The following is a 24,755-nucleotide window of genomic DNA, read 5'->3' as shown; positions in this document are numbered from 1 at the left end:
TCTCAGTTGAGCTTAAAGTTAACCTTGTCTATAATATTGATCTAACTAATACCATGCACTTCTCGACTGCTTCAACAGTCTTACTATTCAGTTTTGAACGGCTGGCAAGTTGATAAGGTGGAAAGATTAATCTCTATCGAAATGGAAGCTGTATAAAGTTGCCATAATGTTCTTAATAGCTTGAATATTTAGACAAAGTGGAACAAGTGATTTCAGTTTACATTTACAGCAAAACACGTCGTTTTGATTGAAATTAGAGTTGTTACAAGTTCTAATCAATAAATTGATGACTAATATCATCAAATAAAAATAATTCATAACATTAGTATTGGATAATCTCTTACAAATTCAAGAAAGTGACATTCATATAGAGTATGGAAAAGTAAAATACAATCCTTACTAATATTATAAATCTGAATGTAAGTTTGTTTGTTAAGCTTTAACGCGAAAACTACGTAACCGATCATCATAAAACTTTGTACAGATATTCTTGGAAGTATTAGAAATAACATAGGATACTTTTATGAAAAATGTGAATTTTTGAGGTTAGATGTCATTTTTTTCATTACATGCTATTCATTATTTTAGATCTTACTCTTTGATTTTAATTATTACTCTGTTCTTCTTTAAAAATGTTTCGGAAGTAAAAGCCCCATGCAGCAAAAGTTGCACGAAATGAAGAATCTTCGGTTCACGCATAGATGTGAAGACAATAGCAAGCAGAGCAACAAAGTGTTTTGAGAGTAGCTGAAACTCCTCTTCAGATACGAGTTCGTTCAGAAAGGCAAGCTGCAGGCAGTTAAAAGAGTAATAGAAATGCCAGAACAGTCGCCGGCGAGAAGAATTTATAATGCAGAAATGCATACCACGCGTCGTCGAAATTTCATGCCCAAGATTGGTTGGTATTTAATGGTACTAGGTTTAAATATGATTGGCTCAATGAATAAAAAATGTCACTATTGCGATGCTTTCTAGCGGAAAGATAAAACTATTGGAATGTGCCGTTCCAGTGGTAAAGTTTTATTTCCATTACTTGGTGAACCAAAAGAGCCTTTAAAAACTTAATTGTCAAGTGTTACAGATGAGTCAAAGCAATTTTTAACCAAAATAAGAAAATATAACTTTAGCTTTTAATTATATGGATTCATTTCTAGTGTAATAATCTCTTTTCCATCGTCAGTAAACTATAATTTATTCGAATAGCACAGTTTTTATGGCAAAAGATATAGAGTTTTAAAGTAAAAAGTGAATATTAACACTTTCTCACCAGAGTTTCACTACAGTTTAATATGACTACTACGAAAATCTCGAAACTAATAAACTGTTAATATCAGCATTATAATTAATATCATTATGGAGTCACACGCCTAAGTATATAAAGCATACAATATTTTTTCATTTCGGAAAGCGTCGTTTATATTCATTTAGGGGTAATCAATTCAAACATTTAGAAGAGTGAATCCATAAAATATTTCGAAAAGTAAATGACAATTAGTATATTTATGTCTAGATATGTGATGTGCTTATATGTTTATTGAACAAAGTATAATATTTGAAAAAAATCTTAGAGAAGTTAGGCTTGTACAATTGTGACTATATGGTAGATATTTTTTCAGAGTGGGGAACTTATTATGAGCTCATTGCTACAGAATTTTTTCGAGAATAAATACCAATATGGCAACAGAAAACTCAAACAAAGTATTGCAATAAAATAAAATGAATGAACAGCAAACCATTATATGCTCGTGATTTTTTTTAAAGTAATTGGTAGTTACATTCTCAATTTTTTGAGGGTTGATAACTTATTAGATGTATTGGAAGATATTGTAGCCGATGAATGTTAAAGGAAATTATCAATTCAGAAAGACTACAACTGTTATTTAGTACAGAAAAGAAAATTTTTTGCTGTAACATAAAGTAGAATGAACCTATATAAAGACGAGAATGATCAATAAAAATCTGGAACAAATAGGATTTTTATCACTTTAAAAAACCACAAACAGGTTAACGTTTAATTGTTATTTTATAAATCTTGATGAAACATTTTACCCTTTTCGTGGCTGACAGCTCCCAAATTATCAGGAAAATGGGAATGGAGAATATGAGTTTTTAATAACGTTCGGCAGATAAGCGATTTATAGGAATTTGAAAGTTCATTAACTATTTGTTCATAGTTTGCATCCCTATTTCCTATAAAATTGATATCGTACAGCAATATTCTAATTTGTGGCCCAATACAAATACCCTCCTTCAATTTAGCGTTACATAACTGAGGCCATGTCTTAGGTATCGAAATCTTTTATATTCTTTATTCATAGAATTCACAAGTTTTTTATTAGTCTGATTTTTATTTTAAGTGGATGCAAAAAGATATTTATTGCGTCTAAAGAGTGAGATACTTAAAATATTGAGACACCGGTTGACATTCAGACGTTTACCTCGGTAGTGTTTCTTCATTGTACGACTGTCCCATAAACATATAAAACAGTAATAAGGGAGAGAAATACTTGTCGAAAAATTGTTACAATTTGTAGACAAAAGCTTGTACAAACTAAAAAACAAACATTAAAATAACTAAATAAAGATACAAATAGAATAAAATTTCAATATACAGAAGGAAACCATAATGAGTAAAAAAATTATAGGTAATAGTGATAGGTAATATATAAGTCGTATATAAGTCCAAAGCAAAAATTAAACCAGTATGCAGCATGCTCGGAATTAAATATTATTATTGGAATATAATTCGTTCACAGAGTAGAAGGAACTTTCCAGTAAATATGCCCTCAAATTATTGTGGAATACGAGAAAAGATGAAATCAATTTTATTTCAATTGGCAAGTGGTTGTGAATTTTTTCTATTGTAAAATATTGTGCCCTCAACTAATTCTGAGCATGGAGTAGGTAGATTAAGGTCGTGCTCCACGTTCCTAAGGGGATAGCCGTGCAACGATCTTTCTGAAATTGGAGAAGCGCGAATTTAGCAAACGGATTCAAAGATGAATAAGGCAGGAAGAGTAAGAATTTTTAATCTTTTAAAGAAATCCATGCGGTGAGCCCTGCTGTTTCGTTCGAGTGAATATCTAACAGCTCTCTTTTGTAGTTTGAAGTACACTCAAATTGAGTCGTATCACACGTACCCCAGAAGGGAAGGGCATATCGAATATACGACTTAATAAGGGGATAATAAACTGTTAAGGAGGTGGATAAGTGTAGTTGTTTGGAAACCGATCTCAGCACAAAGCAGGAGGAACTTAATTTTTTAGATAAGGCGGCAATATGTAATTCCCACTTCAAGAAATTCTCCACAACAAGAGTTTTACAGATTCAACAACGTCAGTGGATAACACATTATTCAGGAGGTAGATTATAGCATCATTTGTTCAATTGTTACTTGAAAACCCAAATTGATGAGTAGTAATTGATTTATATTTAAACAGAAATGATAAAAGCATCTTTTTGGCCTATCTTTCCATGATCTTACCAAACGAGGAAAGGAGTGCAATCGAGCGATAATTTGATTCTTGATTTTTATCTCCTCCTTTATTAAGAGTTATAATTAAAGCCGTCTTAAGCCAATTGGAAATATGAATATTTCGTAAATCCTCCTGAATTCCCACTAAAATAGCAATAGCTCTTAAAGCGCCACATACCTTCCACTTATAGAGGTTGTTGTCAATTTTTTTTAAATAAGAGGTATATTTTCATGGGTCATGTCTGTATAGACAACTGTTATAAATGGTTGCAGATTTACATAAATTAACACAGCCATATTTCGAAGAGTCCATGAACAAGCATTCTGCTGGCGGAAGAAGCTTGGATTGTTTCTGAAAAATATAATTTTCGTTTTTTTGGCAAGTGAGTTCCGCTTTTTAAAGCAGAAACCAAGCAGTTCTAGCTGCTGCTTTGACATCCCCAAATCAAGAACTAGAACATTAAATCCTTTATGAAGAATCGAATATGGCTAGACGGAACTGCAACCGTGTGTAAATGTGAGACCTGTACACAGTTTGTTGAGACTTTCGACAAACCATTATTACACTACATTATTCCCCAAAACAATAAATTGTCAATCTGAAGGCGTCGTCGGTATTGCATTGTGAAGACAAGGTCTGATAGTAGATTTCAAATTTGCATATTTGATATCACGCTTCCCTTTTTGGGAATAGCATTTCTGATGCCGAAATAGCATTCATCGAAATAGTTGGTGAGTTCTCGCCATACTATTAGAGCTAGGAAAAGCATACTTTTTCTCGTCCCTTATTAGTCTAGGCGTTGTAGCCAAAATTTTACTAATACCTGGCATTACAACCAATTGTAATGATTCTTAGAATAAGTAGTTTATGAAGAATAATTTGAGGAAAAAAATGATCTGCGCGCGAGGAGCCATGAAAGATGAGGAAAACCCCTGGAAAAACTGGTATGTCGTCAATAACGTGGAAGGGGATGGAAAATTCGAAACGATGTATAAAAACAAGTATTTAGAGCTTGAAGTTTCTTATAAAAAAGATATATACACGTGTTTTCGAAAAATAGTCCATTTTGGAGATACATGGCCCTAAAGTATTGTTTTTCAGTAATGGACCCCTGGTGCCAGAGTTGTGACGAGCATGATTAAGTTAATTGGGCTGTAATTGTGTGGATTCGTGAATTGAGTAGACTGAAATCATATTCTCATTCGCTTCCCGATTCTGAAAACAGCTTTAACGATTCGAATTATCAATTTATGACTTGAGAGTATTTCAAACAATTTCAACGTAAAGATGAATAAAAACTTTCTTGTTGCACGTTTTTAGACGTTATTCTGAAACAGCAGGATTTATGAAATACATGGTATCAAAATTTTCAACTCCTTCCACGTTATTGACAAAAACTTTATTGGTTTTAGTGTCAGGTTAAAACCCTTTGTTCCTAACCTATTATCTACTGGACCAAAGATACTACAGCTGACACAGTACATATGTCAGACAAAATATATGAAATAATACTGAAATTTTAGAAAATGGTCTGACTTATGATTTCACCATAAATTCTCCACATACATCACAAAACTTGTCAAAAGAAATTTACATCTGTGGTGCTTATTACTTGCCATTTTTGTCGTTAAAAAAAATTTCATAACTGCACCGACATAATTATTCGACTATCCAAAAATTTTATGCTAATATAAATGGAGGCCAATTTAATAACCCTTCATAAAATTTAATACCTTCGAACTAAAAAACATATTAAAAGTGCTTAATGAATAATTTTTCGATTATAAGGGAGATATAAGCATCATAAAAATAATTGTTTGTACTATATATATAAAATTTTGGAATTACAACGGGTGGTGTGTTTATTGTCTTATTCACCTGAGAGTATGTATTGTATTGTAAAAATGAACAAAGAGTTGAAGATTGTAAAACAATCTTCTGTAATGAATGTAAGATATGTTTATAAATAGCTTAATATGTTTATAATTAATTTAAAATCAGTTATTTTCAAACGAATTTTGATTGTTCTATTTGAGAAGAGAAGCCAAACTTTTTCAGGTCACCTCATACAGAAAATATATGTTAATATATATCTTCACGAGCCCCCAGCCAGTCAGGTTACATACATAAAGGGAATATTGGAAAATCGATCAGTTTTATTAGAAAAAAATATTATTATTTGTTGAATGATGAGAAAAAACAAAGAAGCAAATTTACTTTCCTTTCTAGAATTCGATATCCTCATGATACTTATCTATTTTTCAGTTAACCAGGTATGCCATAAAAAAATAACTCTATAACAGTTCCATGGTATTCTACTGTAAAATGTTTTTTTTTTATAAGAAAGATAATATGTCTTACTAGTAATAAATATTATATTAACCCTCGGTCGGTCGCATGCGTATCAAAATGATAAAAGATCGCCAATTTTCAATTTTATCAGTGAACCCCCCTAAGCTGGGGAGATTCCTCCTTCATAATACCTTCCTATGCCGCATTAGTCTATCGCTCAGTCGAATTCGCAACGTTGGTTGTAGTCATTGAGTGTGTTTAGCTACGAACCTATTGTATCATATTGATACATTGCGACATAACGCGTAAGTGTTATTTTACTTTGTTATTTTTGGCTTAATTATTATAGCTTAGTGTTATTTTATATTTATTTTACCTTGGAAAAGATAAAACTTCAAGATGGATGAAACTACCACACGCAAAGAAGCGACGCACTGAGCCTAATATTGTTACACGTCTCACAGGAGAATATATGAAGCACGACTAGCTAAGTTACCTATAGAATGTTGGAGTCATATGTTTTTTGATGAAACGACATGACCAAACTCAAAACTTTTTACTGAACTAAAAACTGATAGACTTTCATATGTTGGCACAATAAAAAAATAAAAGAGAACTGCCAGTAGAACTGCTGAATGTTGAGGGGCGACCACCACAGTCAACTATGTTTGGTTTTGGAGAACAACCAACTCTTGTTTCCTACGTACAAAGAAAGAATCGAACTGTTCTTGTTATACCTTCTCAGCATCACGATTATTCCATAGATCAGGAGTCAATACAAGCTGCGAAACCAGAAATAGTCACATGTTATAATAAAAAGACTGGCGTTGCTGGAAACACACGTCGTTGGCTGGCCTATGGTTCAATTTTTTCTAAGTTGAACGTTGGAGGTATCAATGCACAAGTGATTTCAATCCGAAATGGACAGGAGAATATGCGACGTCGCCTTTTTCTTCGAAAACTGGATGACGGATTAGCCTTGCCACAACTTTAAAAAAGAACTCTTATGACACAAGGCATGTCACGTTCTCTTTCTGGAGGTCTCAGAAGATTCAGACCAGCGGAAGAACCCGATAAAGAAGCTGGACCAGTGGCAGTACAAGATACCGTAGCTCCAACAAAGCGTCGACGCTGTGCTTTATGTTACACATTACAAACAACTAGATTGAACAAAACCATTTGCAAGAATTGTAAGCGATATATTTGTGGAGAGCATACAACTTCACACAACTGCACACCATATCACTCAAGGTTGAAAGAAAAAAAAGACTAAATAAAAGATCGCCTCTCTGAATATTTTCACTTGAAATGTTTCTAAGAATATATATTTCTTATTAGTGTCATATAGGAATGCCAGATTTTGAGTTACCAAACTACAATGTAAGAAATTATTTTATATGAGTACCTACCTACTTTGGTTATATTTCTTTGTAAGTTACCATTTTTTCATAACATAAATATTTCAAATCATCCTAATAAAATAAATTATAAGAATAGATATAAAAAACACAACTAAAACCAGACACATTTGACTTTTCGTTAGTAAATTTTACAATCATATATCAAACAGATACATTGCGACATTGCTGTCATTAATTTTTTACCCGTAAATCACGTCTCCGGGGATTGACATAAATAATTTTTTTTGGGATCACAACATACTTAAACAAAAAAATAAAAGGATGAGCAAAATGAATATTGGATTTAGTCTACAACTAAGCTTGATATAAGAACTGATGGTCTTAGTGTAATTATAAACTAGATGTATCAATTTGATACATTGCGACAGCTTTTCGTTTTGATGATCGGCAAGCTAGTCATAACAACATAAAAATGAAAAGTGTTTCTTATTTGCATTTCTAAACAGAACTTTTCAGTTGATCAATTTTACATAGGCACTATTACAGTTTCTTATTAAAAGTTGGAACAAAGATGACATGTGCATGTATTGTTATGAATGCACCGCTATTGATTCAGACACTGTACAAATGAGAGAGATGGCTAATGGAAACAGGGTTATACAATGTTTGCCAGATTGATATCGATGCGACGAAATGATAATGGTCAATATATCAGAAAATGTGATTTTAACTCAGTCTTTTTGAAAAAAGAAAGAAACGTCTTTGATCGATAATGGCTAAATCAAAAGACTTCGTCAAGTATTTCATACAGATGAAAAGCGGATCGGAGAATAGAGATTATATTTTTGCGAAGATCAATGAGTTTGTTTATCGTTTGTAAGCGTTGTCGTAGTGAGATTTTGGCAAATAAGTATAATAACTCTAATATATTCCGAGCTTTCGAATATTCATGTATTCATCTCCTGAAGTGAAATTATGGTTAAGTACAATATAAAAATATGTATAAAAGTGTAACAATAATAACAATTATTTACATTGATTAGTTAAGAATGGCGGTGTAACAACTTATAATATCTTTTAAAAACATTAGATTCATCAACTTCAAAATGATGATGAATATACATTCGTTGGTTAATGGATGACATCAAATTTTATAAGTCTTCCTCTCTTAGTCCTCGCTCGCTTATTGATCGTTTCCTTCTTTCCATCCATGTTTCCTTGATCTTACTGTTGTACGGTTTTCTGGTGGTATCCATCTTATAACTTCCTTTGGTAATCTTGATTCTGTCATTCTCTGAACATGCCGTACCATATCAGTTGTTTCCTTTCTATACATGTTATAACTGTCTCTTCTTGTTTGTTCCTTAACGTTACTTTACGCACTAGTGCCTAAAGAAACATACTTTGAGCAGTAGTGCGTGAAGATAGTTATTATTGAGGTCTCCGTAGCGTAACGGCTAGAGTACGAGGATCTCATGTGGGAGGTCCCAGGTTTAAATCGTACTCCATTTTTTAATTTTCTACTTATGTAGTGATAACTATTTTTTGGTGACATTTATACATTCTGTAGAGAAGAGTTGACAAATTCAATAACTGCAGAAAGTACAGCTCTAATATTAGTATTGTTTATAATTGAATTTATCTGTTGTTTTGTTAATTTGTTCTAATCTTGATTGAAGTGTTCAAAATATTAATAAATATATAATATATCTTGTCAGCAATTATATTATAGTTTCTTTGAACGAAAAATTATACTTACTTAAAAAATTATCGCTAAACTTATGTATTTCAATGAAATTTTCGCTAGTTGTAAGAAGGCTTCTTTACACACTTGTCATGGCCCCTCCACACACTCTCAAGAATCTCGCTGAGAATCTCCACGAAGTTCTCACTACAGTTCTCACTTCAGTTCTCCGCTCGATAATGATGGACGCTGAAGTGTCTGCGTCAAGTTTATTGTTATGCGCATTTGCATATTATAATTATGCGTATATTAAAGAGAAAAGAATGATTAAAAAGAAGGGGTGAAAAATAATTCAAATCGGCGACTCGCTTGTTACTGAGAAACATGCGAGTGTGGAGTCAATAAACGTTCTCGCCAGTTCTCACGTTCTCGCGCTCCTTTCTCGCGGTGTTCTTCATCTTCACCGGAAAATGCCGGAGAACAGCACGAGAACCTGAGAAAAATACGCGAATCGGTTCCACATTCGCATTTCTCACATATCTCTTGCATTCTTGCGAGATTCTCGCGAGAGTGTAGAGGGGCCTTTACGCAAATAAATGTTTCTCACTGCCAAGGCGACTAGACTAAAATTAGACATTCTTGTATGTAAATAACAGTAAGTTAGTATCACTAACTTTCATAATAAAGTTGATCTAAAATTCGAGTTTATTAATTGTCAGAGCAATATTACAGATAACATCAATAATATTTATAAATAGGTGGTATATATATGAAATGAATAAATTGGAAATTAGTTTTGTTATTATACTTTTGTGAAAAGTTTTCTCATGCTCGTGTAATTTAAACACTTACATGAAAAAGTCGCTTTGCGACATTTGTAGAAGAACGAATAACTATTTGCGGAACATTCATTTTATTGGAAAATTTATGTTCCTCGTAGATAAAAATTTTTAATCTGATTGTACATTTTATTCTGTAATTATTAAAAAAAATCAGAAGCCGAGGGAAACCATCTTGTAGGGAAGGTATTATCGGGTAAATTTTCAGTTGATCAGTTGTTTTTTTTTGGGGTATTGAAAAATATAAAATTTAAATAGTGAGGAGCAAATAGGAGAATTAATTTTTTCCACATATTCGGGAGACTAATCCTCTCAACGAACCTCAACTAACGTTCACGAAGCTCTATGCACCTCATCAAATAACGCTTAAGAGGATTTTTCGCTCGTGCTACCTTGATAATATTACCAATCACCAATATTAAATGAAAAGAGAAGTTAATTTAGACCTTCGAATAGGTCTCACGAAGCTATCACTGTGGGCCCGAATATTATTTACCAAATTGAATTTCGACTTTTGCCTTACACAAAGAAATGTGTTATTTATTTATGAATTTATTTATGTTTAAATTTATTAATCAATTTTTAATATTTTTGTTTAAAAATATAGATTTAGCTACAATAACTAAAATTTATAGACATACAATATTTCTTTACTGACTTATATTTGTTAAACTTAAAATTCTCTCAATTCTCTTCGGTCTACCCTACCTAGGAAATCGTGACTTTGTTTTAAATAAATAGTTCGTTATCCAGTTTTTATAGGAGACTGTTACATAATACCTTACCTTTCCACTAAATCCTGCTTGTTTCTGATCGCTAATGGCTTCTGGTGCCGAGAAAGCTGGAGTGCCTGCAGTATTCGAGAGAAAAGCATCGCTTCCGTGAAACTCGTTGCATACCCCCAGGTCGGCTATCTGAACTCTACCCGTATCGCTTAAAAGTAAATTTGCCGGTTTTATGTCTCTGTGGATGATTCTTTGGTAGTGAACTAGAAATGAAAGAATTTAATAAAGATAGAATACACATTCATTCGTGCTTCATTTCAAGGAAAATATTTGTTTATTAAATATGAAAAGATGATTGTAGGAATTTGGTTAGAAATGTCATTTAATAGTACTATTATAATAACATGCTATTCTCATATTATTCAAGGAGGGTACGTTACGATAATTTTCATTAATTTAGGAAAATGAAAATGGAAAATCTCATGCTGCAGTTTTATTTTTATATAGGTTGTCTAAGTTACCTACCTACTAGTCAAGGTAAATTGGGCTTTTCAAAACAAAAAATTTACAGTTCTAAAAATTTGGCTAGAAGTATTTAATAGATATTAAAATATAGATCATAAGTATTCGCTCCTATTAGGAATGTGCTTTATTATGTTGAGCTCAAGAAACGTAATGTAATATACGAGGATAGTCCTAGAAGTACCTGGCCTGATCTAGAGATGGCAGTAGTTGCTCGAAAAATACCAATGTATCAGAAAATACAGAATCTATATAGCATATATTTCAAGTTTGAAGACGCTACATTGTTTAGTATTTGTTTGGCAGCCATATCTATAGTGAAAGTTCTTTGAATTTGTGAACATGGAAATAATTGGTCATCGTTATGTGATACAATACTTTTATTTTAATTTACTCCAACCAATATAAAAGCTAAACTAGATTCTACTCTGGGTGAGAATCCTCCTTCGTTGTTAACAGTAAAACATTGGGTAGCAGAATTTAAGCGAAGTCATATGATCTGCATAGACCTGCATCGCAGTGGTCGAACAAATCAGGTAACGACTCCAGAAATGTTGAAGAAAACCCAAAAAGCGGTACTGGATAATTATCGACTGAAAGTGCGCGAGCTAGTAGATATAGTAAGTATTCCAAAAAGAGCGGTACATCGCATATTAACTGAAAATTTGGACATGAGAAAGCTGTGCGCAAGATGGGTGCCACGTTTGCTCACAATGGAACAAAAACAGCGTCGTTAAGATGTTTCCATCGAGTATTTGGCAATTTTTCATAACCATGGATGGAATATGGGTTCATCACTTCACACCCGAATAAAAAGAACAATATAAAGAATGGTTTGAAACGGTGAACCAGCTCCAAAGAAGGCAAAAGCCGTTCCATCTGCAGGTAAGGTTACGGCGTCGGATTGTTGGGATGCGCATGAAATAATTTTCATTGGCTATCTCGAAAAAGGAAAAACTATCAACGGTGAGTATTATGCGAACTTCCGCATCCGCATTTGACTAAGAAGAAAATGTTGTTGCATCAAGACAATACAACAGCTCACACATCAGATATCTATTATTGCAATGACCAAAATTGATAAATTGAAGTTTGAATTGCTATCTCATGTACCCTATACGCCAGATTTAGCCCCCTCGGATTATTTTCTGTTTCCAGACTTGTAAAAATGGGTCGATGGTCAAATATTTTACAACAATGAGGAGGTAAGGCAGTTGATGCTTATTTTGAGGAACTTGATGATTCTTATTATAAAAAGAGTATTGAACTCATTGAACATCGCTGAGAAACGTGTATGGAACTAAAAAGAGATTATATTGGAAAATAAATATATTTTTTCCCAAAATGTTTGTGTTTCCTTTGTAGCCTCGTAACAAAGTTTTAATTTTTTTTCAATTCCTTTTATTCCTATTCCTTTTATATTTTATGCAGTTCAGTCAAAGCTATTTCGAAATGGTTGAAATACGTCGATGCGTTTTCGCATATCGATAATAAGGCATTAATTTCTTCGCCACAATCTAACAGTGCCCATACACACATTTGCAACTTATGTACAGTGTAAATGAGATCAGATATGTCACAGAGTTTCATTACTTGTATCATATTAGATCCAGAATCGCGGATAGAACAATGAATTTTCTCATTTATGATGCCCCATTACATCAACATACCTAATTTTTTTCTAGAACTAGGTCTCCTGTATGCCTTTCGTCAAATGTGTAGCAATTCTAAATAACTTTTAGCCTTTTAAAATCTCTATTCATGCCATGCGCTGCCAGACTCATTAAGACACATTCGAACTTGGTTCGATACAAATGTCGGTTGTAAATGTGATCTTTTCAAATTATATTAGCAATTTCTTTATTTGTTTTGCTGTTGCATATAAATGAACACAAATATTTTTAGTGAAATAATGTCTTCCCCTTAAGTGTGAGTTTGCCACAGTGAACTGCATAAGTCGCCCAAAATTCTTCCACAAACTTGAAGGGTGGATCTTGTAAGGCAATCATTTCAGAAATCAATCTGTTAATTTCCATAGATTTAACATTAGAAGTACACGATTTTTGATTCTTCGGCAAAGTTTCTTTTAAATACTGTATTCTTCTCTTCAGTTTCTAATTTTATTAATTGTTCGTATTCAGTGGCATGGACAGACTTTAAATGATCTTTTAACGACGTTGTCGTACCTCCCTTTTTTGGATACGTCTTCATACACAGTTTACACTTTGCCGAATCTAAATAAACTTCGAAGAAGATTTTTCAGTTTTGTTGTCCAACACAAAACCCTTCACTTTTATTGATATTAAGCCGCAAACATCAAAACAAATTTTTATAACCTATGTCGTGTGCGTAACGACTAACAACAAGTGAAAAAATAATTGACGATAAGCGCACGTAACGGGAGTCCTGGGGATTCCCCGAGCGACATGTATGAATATGAATCTGTTCATAACAGTCAATGCAGGCCACTGCTGCCGCTATGTAATGCTTCGACCTCCGATTTAAAAGTGTCGGAGCCGAAGTTGGAACCGAAGGAGAAATAATAATCGGAAGTTTCGACGTAACGGGGTTGGATTCAAAGCTCCGTAATATTCCTGGTCTAAGTTTACTTTTTATAAATCTTAAAATGCTGAACATTTATTGAATTACTAGCTTTTACGCGTAGCTTCAATCGCATTGAAGCCATTAAATAAGTATCAGAGAACATATTTTTTCTACGTTCATGCAATAAACACAACTTTATTGAACTATATTCACTGGAAAAAGTGGATCTTCATTACACTAGTGCAATAAATATTGCCCTCTTCTTTCATTATAGTACAGAAGTTTGTAATCAAGACAAACATAAAAACTGAAATGGGTGAAATATGTAGTGCTTTTTCTGTGAGATTGTAATAATTTCAAAGAATTGCTGATTTTATTTTATTATCATTCATATTTATTATGTACTGGTTAAGGAAATTTTCTTGATCCTACCAGAAGTTGGTGGGTGAAGTAAATAGAGAAAACTATATGAAATTCGTTATAATCGTTTTAAAGAGTGGTACTTCGATAAAAAAGTTGTGAATCTTCAAAATGTGTTTCATGCATATTTTTCAAAAAGATCGAAAGTTATTAAGCCCTCATCACTTTGTTCTTAGTATTCAATGGTGAGAGCTTGCCTTTCTACAAAAGAAGATATTAATATTAAAAATTATAAAAAACTAACGGTATTTATGAAGCAGCTCTGGAGGATTTCGGTCAAAAATTCAAAAGTTTTTAATAGAGTGCACATTTATAATTTATAAAAGAAACTCCAAGTATTCGATGAAAAAAGTAAGTCAGAAATTATTGTTTAGCTGTTGTAAGACATATTAAAATTATTTGTTGTAGTTCGCTGGAATATTTGGAATCACAGGAGCATGTCATAGAGATCAGCTTCAAAAATTGAGTATTGAAGACATAGAAGAAGTAGGTTCAATATTAATTGTAAAAGTGCCATGTTCAAAAACTGACAAGGAACGAAGTTTTGTCATTAGAGGCGAGGTTAATGAAGGATTAAATTTGATCGATATATACACGAAACTACGTCCCAGTCATATTCTACATAAACGTTTTTTTATCAATTACCGAAATGAAAAGTGCACTGTCCAAGCTATTGGTGCAAACACCTTTGCTAAAATCCTGTATGAAATTGCAAAATTTCTGAATCCTGAGCTATAAACAGGTCACTGCATCAGGAGATTATCCACAACACTTACAGATACTGGAGCAGATATACTAGAGCTCAAACAACTCGGCGGATGGAAATCGTAGACAGAAGCGGAAGGATACGTAGAGCAATCACTTGCAAACAAACTCAATGTTGCAAAACAAATATTTCAAGCTGAAGAAAATGACAATGTACAGTTACCAAGTATTAGTATATTTAGAGAAGTCACAAATCAAGAAGTAGAATTAAAAATAATTCACAAAGAAATATTAATATTGAAAATTGCAAAAATTGTACATTTAATTTTAATATTAATGGTACAAATAATTTTTACGTTAAATTATTCCTAATTACTAGTTCCTAGCGCTTTTTCAATGTTAACCGATAGTGTTGATTGATTATTGAATATTTTTCTCTCAAATTACGCTATGCTCTTTATTTTTCTACAACTAAATGATTATTTTATTGAACATAGAAAATATATTGTATGCAACTCGTGCAAAAAGTGTTTATTGCACTCGACGTGTTGTCGCGTACAATAAACATTTACTTTTTGCACTTGTTGCGTAAATAACTATTAACTATTTTTAAAATTATTACATACAATTAAGTTTTGAAAACATAGGATATACTTTATTGAAATACAGCAAGAAACGTTAAAATATATTTCTTTGTAACAAAAATGAATAATTTTAACAATTTAAAAAATATAAATGCAGAGAATTAACCTAGGCCATTTTTGTAGACGATATTAAAAGTTTTAACGTGGAGTGCAAAAATGTGTAAATTCCGGGCATTAGACACAAAGCGAACAGGCTACATATAGTTGACCATGAGAGAAACAAGGCGATTCTGAATGCACTCTCGCACTCACATGTAATGTGTGCTCTTGTTCTTTGTTTATAATAACAAGCAAAACTAAGCTTCACGGGAAACAAACTTTTTGAATTAGAATACAATGTCAATGGGAATAATTGGAATCATAATCAATAGCATCTAACCACAAAAATTACACCTAACCTCAAAATTTAAATAGTTTTATATTGCATATATAATGAAATAAAAAAATAACAATAAATACAGAAAATTTTAAACAGCTGAAACTATAGTCAATTGGATTGGATATTGACGTGAGTGTCGGAAATATAGTGCAACGGTATTACAGTACTCTGGGCTGAAACGTCATTACGGAAATACTAGATGGTGTTGAAAAAACTAGATTTTGAGATTTTTTGACAACTAATTTTTTCATCTTACGTAAAAAATATTCTTTGTTATGTACATATTATATTATGTATATGTTAGTTCTAATACCTCCAAGAATGTGTGTACAAAGTTTCAAGATACTCGATTAAGTAGTTTTCACGTGAAAGCGTAACAAACAAACTTACATTAATATTAGTAATGATTAGTAATGATAGTAGCTTTTTTGGTGTTTTCAAAAACCATTCGAGGCATGTATTCTTGATATAAATTGTCTTTGCTTTGAGGCAGCATTATTTCCGAATGTTTTAATCTGATTGATTCATCACAATATTTTCAAGATATTATATGTGATCATTATTTAATTACACAAATAAGGTCCTGCACAATCAATTGAATACGTTACAATCCGATCCAATATTTTGCAATGTAAAACCCTGACAAGATATCGTTGCTATGTTAAACTCAATCTATGGCGTGAGTATGCGATATGACAAGAATTGATGAAATCACGTTTACAACCACTAAAGATAAACAAGTCAATTGGTGTACGATTCATATTAGGTTTTCCTCAAACCTAATATCTTTTCAAATTATTCTCAATATATTTAGTTGTAGGCGGAAAAAATACGGTAAATCCCTAATTATTTCTCGGGGGAAATCAAAATAATGAACCTTTCACTTTGTAAGCATTTCGAATACGCCGACCATTAAGTAATCATCTTTCAACTGTTCGTTTTCCTCACTATTTAATGCCGCATTAAGCATAAACTTTATGAACCGCGAATAGAATGGAAAACAAAGAACAAATAACCGTTCGTTACGTTAGTATTAGTCGATTATACGATTATACGAGATATTGAAAACGTACTCAAGTGTTAATATTAAGGTGGAAAATCTTTTCATATGATAAATTAACATATGCAGGGTCGAACAAAATCACTGAATTTGTGGTTTAATTATGACCTTTTGTATATTTTTTCATACTGTCTAATGGTGTTTGCAGATTTTCTACTTTTGTCACAGTTTTTGAGATATATCATCATTAGGTAATATTTTGGATACATAATTTTTTTAGTATAGATATAAGACGTTCCTGAATTTACTGATACTAAGTTTACTGGGTCCCCAACTTACGGATGACGGTTTAACAACATCAAAGTCATCGTGAGGAAATGTTTATTTTATACAAAATTACCAATAATTGAGAATTCAACACATTTACACACACTTTATAGGAATGAATTTTTGTATCGTTCTCACAGATTTCTTACTACGCGGGTGGCTACTTAAGTTTTGAGATAGACGAATGAGAACAAATATTTATAATTCGATATGACCCAAAATATTCTTAATAAAGATCTCTTTTGTATGCGTTTGAACCAATTGTCGAAGCATCTTTTCCTTTAGGATCGAAGTACTTCCAAAACATGTGATTTGAATGCATTTAAGGTGTGAAAAAACATGGAAATCACAATTTAATTGCGGGAATAAGAAAGGATCATTGACTGCCAAACAAGGCCAGTAGGGCGAATGAATTCATCAATTCGATGTTTTGACTTTTCAAAAAAGATACATTATGAAAAAGAGTAGGCGCGAATCATGGACTAAATTCGTGTCTACAATAACATCCTCAACGCCATCTAAATCCCCCTAACCCATAACTCTAGCGATTCAAACTACGACCCAACATTCATACAAACTACAAGAGATATCAAGAAAGAAAAATTAATAGATTCTACGGAAACTGAAACAAATCCCTTCAATTACCCTTTCAACAAAACAGAACTACACGAAGCTCTGAAATAACAAAAACCGACAGCTCCTGGTCAAGACCAAATACCTGTATATTCCTACAAAAACTTTCCATTACCACCAAAGAATACCTATCAAAACTATACAACTACATTTGGATCCATAAAGTCTTCCTTTCAAGTTGGCGCGAAGCTGTGATAATTCCTTTTTTGAAACCCGACAAAACGAGAACCAACCCAGACTCATATCGACCAATATCCTTAACCAATGTTCTATGCAAAATCATGGAAAAAATGACCAATCGTAGACTTCTCTGGGTACTAGAACATAACGATTTATTAATACCAGAGCAAAGCGGATTTCGCCAAAACAGATGCACAGCCGATAACCTGATAGATCTCGAATCTGAAATAAGGACTGCCCAATAAACAAGAATGCATAGCAGTATTCATCTCTAAAGCGTACGACGTGGTATGGAGACCCAACATAATCTCAAAATTACATCATTGGGGCCTAAGAGGAAACATTTTACAATTCATCAACAATTTTATCACAGATAGATACTTCCAAGTAAGAATAGACTCAAACCTCTATGTTAAAAAAAATACAGAAGAATGGGATACCACAAGGGTCCACAATAAGCTCCACCCTCTTTCTTATCGCGATCTCCGATATACACGATAGATGCTCTCCATTAGTCAAAGGAAGATTGTATGCCGATGACCTGATATTGTTTGCAAAAGGTAAAAACCTAACTACTATTCAAAAACATATACAAATTGCACTAGACGAATTAAACAACTGGTCTAACAATAGCGGATTGAAATTCTCCGAAACCAAAACAAAGTGTATCAACTTCTCCAGAAAATATATACAAGAAACGCCCGTACTGACTTTGAAAGGTAAAAGTTTGGAATTTGTGGAAAGCATTAAGTTTATGGGCATTATCTTTGATCAAAAACTTACTTGGAAACAACACATTAATCACCTCAAGAAAGTCTGCCAAAACGGCATCAATTTATTAAAAACAATAGCCAGCCATAAATGGGGCGCCGATTCTATATGTTTGACAAACCTATATAAGACACTCATAAGATCAAGAATCGACTACGGCTCAATCGCCTATGCATCATGCGAAAAAACATATATTAAACAACTTGACACATTGCAAAGTACTGCACTAAGAATCGCTACTGGCGCATTCCGAACAACACCGATCTAAAGCCTCCATTGCCTCACCGAAATATCACCCCTCCGACTCCGAAGAATTCAATTAAGTATGAACTATGCAACATTAGTCCTGTCAAATAAAAATAACCCTGTTAATCAGAAAATTAACACAGATCGCTTCAAACACCTATTCGAAAACAAACAAACAACTATTCCGTTCTATGAAAGATTTTGCCAATACACAAACACCCTTGTACTTGAATTACCAGATTTCTTTCCAAGCCACATAAATATCCCCCCTCCTTGGACAATCCCTATTCCCACCATCAACGTCAACATGAACTCCTTTATAAAAGAAGAAACAACCCGTTCTCTAATAACACAATCGTTCTGTACTCTTACAGACAAAAGCTTCAAAGAATACCATTTTCTGTACACCGACGCTTCCAAAACACCTAATGGCCTAGGAGCCGCAGTAGTAGTAGAGAACGAAATACACATATTTAAACTATCTTCACAACGTTCACACTGGAGAACTCTATGCCATATTACAGGCACTAATCATCGCTAGAAGAAATCAATAGAAATCAATAGAATAGCCATAATTACAGACTCCATGAGCTCGATACAAACCATCCAACAACTCTTTCCCAAACACCCTATAGGTATCCTTATTAAAACTCAACTACACCTTATCCACCTAACCAAAGCAAAAGTATCAATTATTTGGGTCCCATCACACACAGGAATCGCAGGAAATAAAAAAGCAGACAAATGTGCCAAAGAAGCAGCAGATAGCAACGAAGAACAATTGTACGGGAAGTGATAGCAAACGACTATAAAAGGACAATAAAAACAAAAGTACAGTGCCAGTGGCAAAGTGAGTGGAACAAATCGCAGTCGATATAGAAATCTATAAAACCATCCGTTCAACCATGGTAAAACAGCTTCAAAAATCGTACGGATCAAATAAAAATCGATCGTTTAAGGCTGGGGAACACCAAAGTGACACACTCACATTTATTTTACCGAGAAAACACACCAATATGTGAAACTTGTAACGAAAATCTAAATGTGAAACATTTATTGTTGAACTGTCAAAAGTACAAAAACGAAAGGCTAATTAACAACTTCCCAAACACCATGATCGCTTTTCTGAACAATAATTGTAATACCGCAGACTTAATCAAATACCTAAAAGACACTCAACTGTATCATGAATTATGAACAACTGACATATCGCTAATAACCTTGTAGTTGATGCGACATTAAATAGAAAGTTTTTGTATGAACTGATGTGTGACAGATCGCATTGTCGTGGCGGAGAATGATTCGTCTTCTGCGATTAATTTCCCTTTATCTGGCGACAAAATGCTGGTGAACCACTCAGAATTGACTGTTCTAGATTGCTATAATAGAGGCAATATGTCCAATTATTCCGAAAAATCGCATCTGCTTCAAAATGCTTCATGCGCAAACAACTTTTGTTGAATTTGGCTCGTATTGAAAGACACATACAGTCGATTGTTGTTCAGTTTCTAGTTCATATGTATCCATTTACTGGCACAACAGCTGATTTTGAACGACCTTCACAAAATTCCTCCTGTAGCGAAGTGTGACCATGATTGATTTCGGGAAACCAGCAAAACACAGTGGCTCGATATGATGTTTCATCACCAAACTGTCGAAGCTAGTTGATCGGCCCGCTGCTGTTGGTTCAGTCTATGTCGAAAGTCATAGAAAAAGTCGCACGAAAATATTCGCGATTTAATTCCATTTTTTGTTGAATGTTTCAAGTATCTGTATATAATTCAAATAGCACTCGCAGGACAACACGTTTTGATATGAAAAGGTACGACATTAAAAAGTCAATTTTTATGACGGCAATGTCAGATCTGACATATTCACATCTATATCGAAACTTAAGTAGGAGCCCTCGAATTGCAGTGATTTATTCAAAACTCTTTGGTTATTTTGAATAATATAGCAAAATTATATGAACAAAAAAATGGAGATGAAAATTCATGAAAAGACAATTATTAATTATTATTAATAATAGGACGACAGCAACAATTAGATAACCTGAATACAGCAAGATTACGAGATATTTATTGAGACTGTCAACTGATTTACTTATTTTTTGGTACTATTTCAAGAATGTTTGTCATCGTTTCATAATAAACAATTGAAAATATCTAGATCCCTGCAATGTTTCAATCTAATTAAAAAAAAAGAGAGTTGTGGTGGTTAAAACCGATTGTACATCGGCATCCTCATTGACAACAAATCTGGTAATTAATAGATATTTCTTCATAGAAAACTCAAAAACAAGATATAAACAAACCAATTAGGACACACACATAAACCCGAAAAAAGAAATTGTTTACCATTGATTGAGTTAGTTAATTCTCACTGAATAATACGTAAAGACTCACAATATGTAATCGATAGTACGTCTCCTCATAGATCTTGACAAGCTGATGTCTAGCCCATAGTTTTACGACAATATTTTTATACAAAAGAAAATTTCGGTTTCAATAAAGTTAACTCGGAATTGTGGAGTTCAAGGACGTCCAGGTCTTTAAGTTCAATGAATTGCCAAAATCGTTATTTTCGTCTAGTAAACAAACACGATATTAGAGGATATAATATTTTTCAAATAAGTGCAACTTATATCAGTGAGACGTATGTTATAAACACAATGTTTAAAAGTAGATAATGATGAAAAGTGGAATAAAATACTTTACATAGTATATTTTCAGAATGCGAATGAAAGTTTTAGTTTACCTTTTTTGCCCGTTTTGATTATTGACTTTAAAATAACTTTTTTGTAGTAAACGTAATTTATTCGAATAACAGTCGTTTGCTTACTATTGAATTTAATGAATTCATATTTGATATAGTGTTGAATAAATTGTATTAATAAAAAAATAGAAGTACCAGTCAATTATTATTTAGAAAACTGTGTTTGTTAAGAAATTGTAAGAATACCACGTCTGAAAATAGAATAGCTTTATAATTCATTTAAAATGAAGTATCTCTTTTGAAGTATTCTATAAGGTTTTATATGAATCACTTTTAGAATCAAAATAATGGGGGATGAGTATTTACGCAAAGTACGCTCATTTGCGCTATGTACCGAATCACCTTCCTGGATGCATGAGTGTCCTGGTACAGAAAATTCCGATTTCGTAGGACGCAGCTGTCGCTCTACAAACTTAATTCCTTCAATTCCTTCTGTAACCCTTTTATAGACGGCAACAACTTCTGGCCAAACTGCAGAATAGCCTTTTCCGGCAATTCAAGGATGTGCTGTCATGTTGTAAATATTAAGCTTAGACTTGTAAAACAAATTCTTCATCCCTACCTCTAGGTTTATTATGATTCAAAATTGATCTTTGTCTTCTGCTTCTTCTTTTCTCACAAAAAATATTTCTTTTCAACATATTTTTTATCTCAACACAAAGATCGTGTAAGTCTTATACCGGTTTATTATAAGAAGTTAATAATCTCTGTACTTAAAATTTGACGATATTTGTAAAATTTAACAGGGTTTGAACCTTTTTCTGCTACAAATTTTCAATATAACTCACTCATTTTCTTACATGATAGGTCACCTTCTAGGTACTACCTTTTTGTTTTTGCCCGACAATAATGGAACCACTGAGGGAACAGTTTAATATGCTCTTTCACTAAACTAATGGTAATATACTTCTCAAACTTTCCCTTCTATTCTTTCCCTATTGTTTCGAATGTGTGAGAATTTGTTGCATGGTTATAGACGGGATATATACGTTTTGCCTTATAGCTAGTGTTCCTCAATAAAAATATTCACAAACCTATATTCTGTTGATATTTGAATTAAAAAAACATAGCTATTCATCTTTTGTGAGTTTTCAGATTTTTTTCCTTCCTTCTACTTTCAACCTTACACTTTGTAGTTGTATTTAAGATAATCAATCAATAGAGTGTGAAAACTCTATCGACCAATCCAATTTCACATTTTTCCTCGAAAGTTTGTTGAATAAAAAAATTTACTATTTTTTATTGGAATAAATTTGATAAAAAGAAGTGTGATAAATACTGGAACAAAAAAAGGATGAATTTTCGCGTTTTAATTCAAAAAACTAGTTATGTTGAATTAAAAAAGTAGTTACTTTTATTCTATACGTCCTCAACTAAATAGACGAATATAAAAATACTGGAATGACGATATATCCCAGGCGTTGTAGGATTTATATTAGACAATGAAAATTCTATATGACTGTTATTATTGCAATAAAAGTACGCGGAATAAACGAGGATTAGGGATGGAAAGGACATTCGAATTTGAATTATTTATTATTATATATGTTTCCCAAAAAAAATAGCGCTCTAGCACATATCAGAAATCACGGAAAATATTTTTGTTTGTATGTCTACCGTTAGAGGATATAATTCAATGAGAATTTTTTAAAAGCAAAATTTTGTTAATCAAGGAGTCCGATCGTCACCGTATCATTTATATATTTAATATTACAGTCTCAATATATCTAACTAAATGAAAGGTATGGTAAATAGGAGCTTTGTTATGAAAAAACTCTCTTATTATATTTTAACATATCCTTAAGAGCACTACTTGATATTTTTATATCTAGTTAGTATTATCACTGAAATTCATATGTGTTCAATTTTTTTTCGCGATAAAATTTACAGCCAATTTTGTCAAGCATTCCACAGGGAAGTATCTTATGTACACAGCTGATATTCCCACACACAACAACGTAACTACCAGCACATATGCAGGTGACTCAGGAACCAGCTATTGCTATTTGTGGCTAAAGACTAAGAACAAATCTGTTCGTGTTACCAACACCCAACGGAAAGGGACTTGTTCAGCTATAATATTAAACGGGCATCTTCTACGACAAAAAAAATGTAGAATACTTCGGAATTAATCCGGACTGACGACGATTTGCTCATTATAAATTTTACTAGCAAATAAAAAATGGGTTGTTGAAAAAAATTTGGAAAAAAAGTGAAATTCATATTTTTTTGAATTTCTACTCAGTATTGATGTTGGTGCTGAGCTGATTTTGGCAATTTTATACTAATTATTATTGACTTCTTTGTCCTATTAAATAATAGCTTCAATCAATATTTGATATCTGTTAATTTTATTAGGAAACGACAAAAAAAATTAATGAAATGAATCAGAACAATAATTAGAATAAACAGCGCTATGAAATATAAATAATCAAAACACCACTGATGACCCAAATATTTAGATTGCTAGCTATAATTTTCGATACAAATATATATACTCGATACTCTTCCAATCACATTGTCTCGAAGAGTTTGCTTAGACGCCAAAACAAGCTCTCAATTCACTCTGAGAGATAAAAATTTATTAGGGTATGCTTATACTAAAAGTAGTTATATAATGTATTCCTTGAACAGAAGTTATGGGTTCCATTCCATTCAAGCAGAGAAGCCTTTTTTATTATTCGGAACTTATTTAATGTATTTGCCTTTTAATTTTGAAAGTACCTGATTGAGTAATTTTGGCATTGAAAATGATGGAGTTTTCACCAGATTAGAGGTGGGTATTATATGGTATAATAAACTAAATGTCCATTTTTTTTCTTCTAGTAAGGTAAATATGAGTTGAGTTGTGAAAGTGTGAGAGAAAAGAGCGAGAAGAGTTAGAATTTTGTGTTTTTAAAAATAGAATTCGCAATGATTTCCACTACTCAAACCATAAATGTAACGAATAGCTCTTGTTTGAAATTTGAAGTTTCCACATGTAGTCAAAGAAACTTGATCGAATTGGGAGTCAATATTGAATTTTAAAAGTTGTAAAATCTTTTGTAGGATAAAATTAATTTTTTTTCTGTGTTTCAGCAGAGCCCATTCGCTTTAGACCAGGACTTGATAGTAATGATCTTCACCCATAGTACTCGTAGAATGTAAAACTTGGAAGTCTGGACCACTCCAGGTTACACTGGTTTCATCCGCAAATAAAGTGAATCTACCATTCATTCGTCAGTCCGTGACA

General features: G+C 32.7%; 1 protein-coding gene across 8 annotated transcripts in view; it reads right to left on the bottom strand.

Annotated features, from left to right (window-relative positions):
- LOC130441295 (calcium/calmodulin-dependent protein kinase kinase 1) overlaps positions 1-24,755 on the bottom strand; it is a 539,168-nt gene that overhangs the window by 25,676 nt on the left and 488,737 nt on the right. For all 8 annotated transcript variants that reach the window (XM_056774909.1, XM_056774907.1, XM_056774910.1 and 5 more), the window contains one exon: positions 10,438-10,640. In XM_056774909.1, coding sequence (XP_056630887.1) covers positions 10,438-10,640 — 203 coding nt within the window. The remainder of the gene's footprint in view (positions 1-10,437; positions 10,641-24,755) is intronic.

This window comes from Diorhabda sublineata, chromosome 3 (assembly GCF_026230105.1).
Source record: "Diorhabda sublineata isolate icDioSubl1.1 chromosome 3, icDioSubl1.1, whole genome shotgun sequence".
Lineage (NCBI taxonomy): Eukaryota > Metazoa > Arthropoda > Insecta > Coleoptera > Chrysomelidae > Diorhabda > Diorhabda sublineata.
Note: the sequence above shows the minus strand (reverse complement) of the source record. Positions and strands in the feature narration are given on the sequence as shown.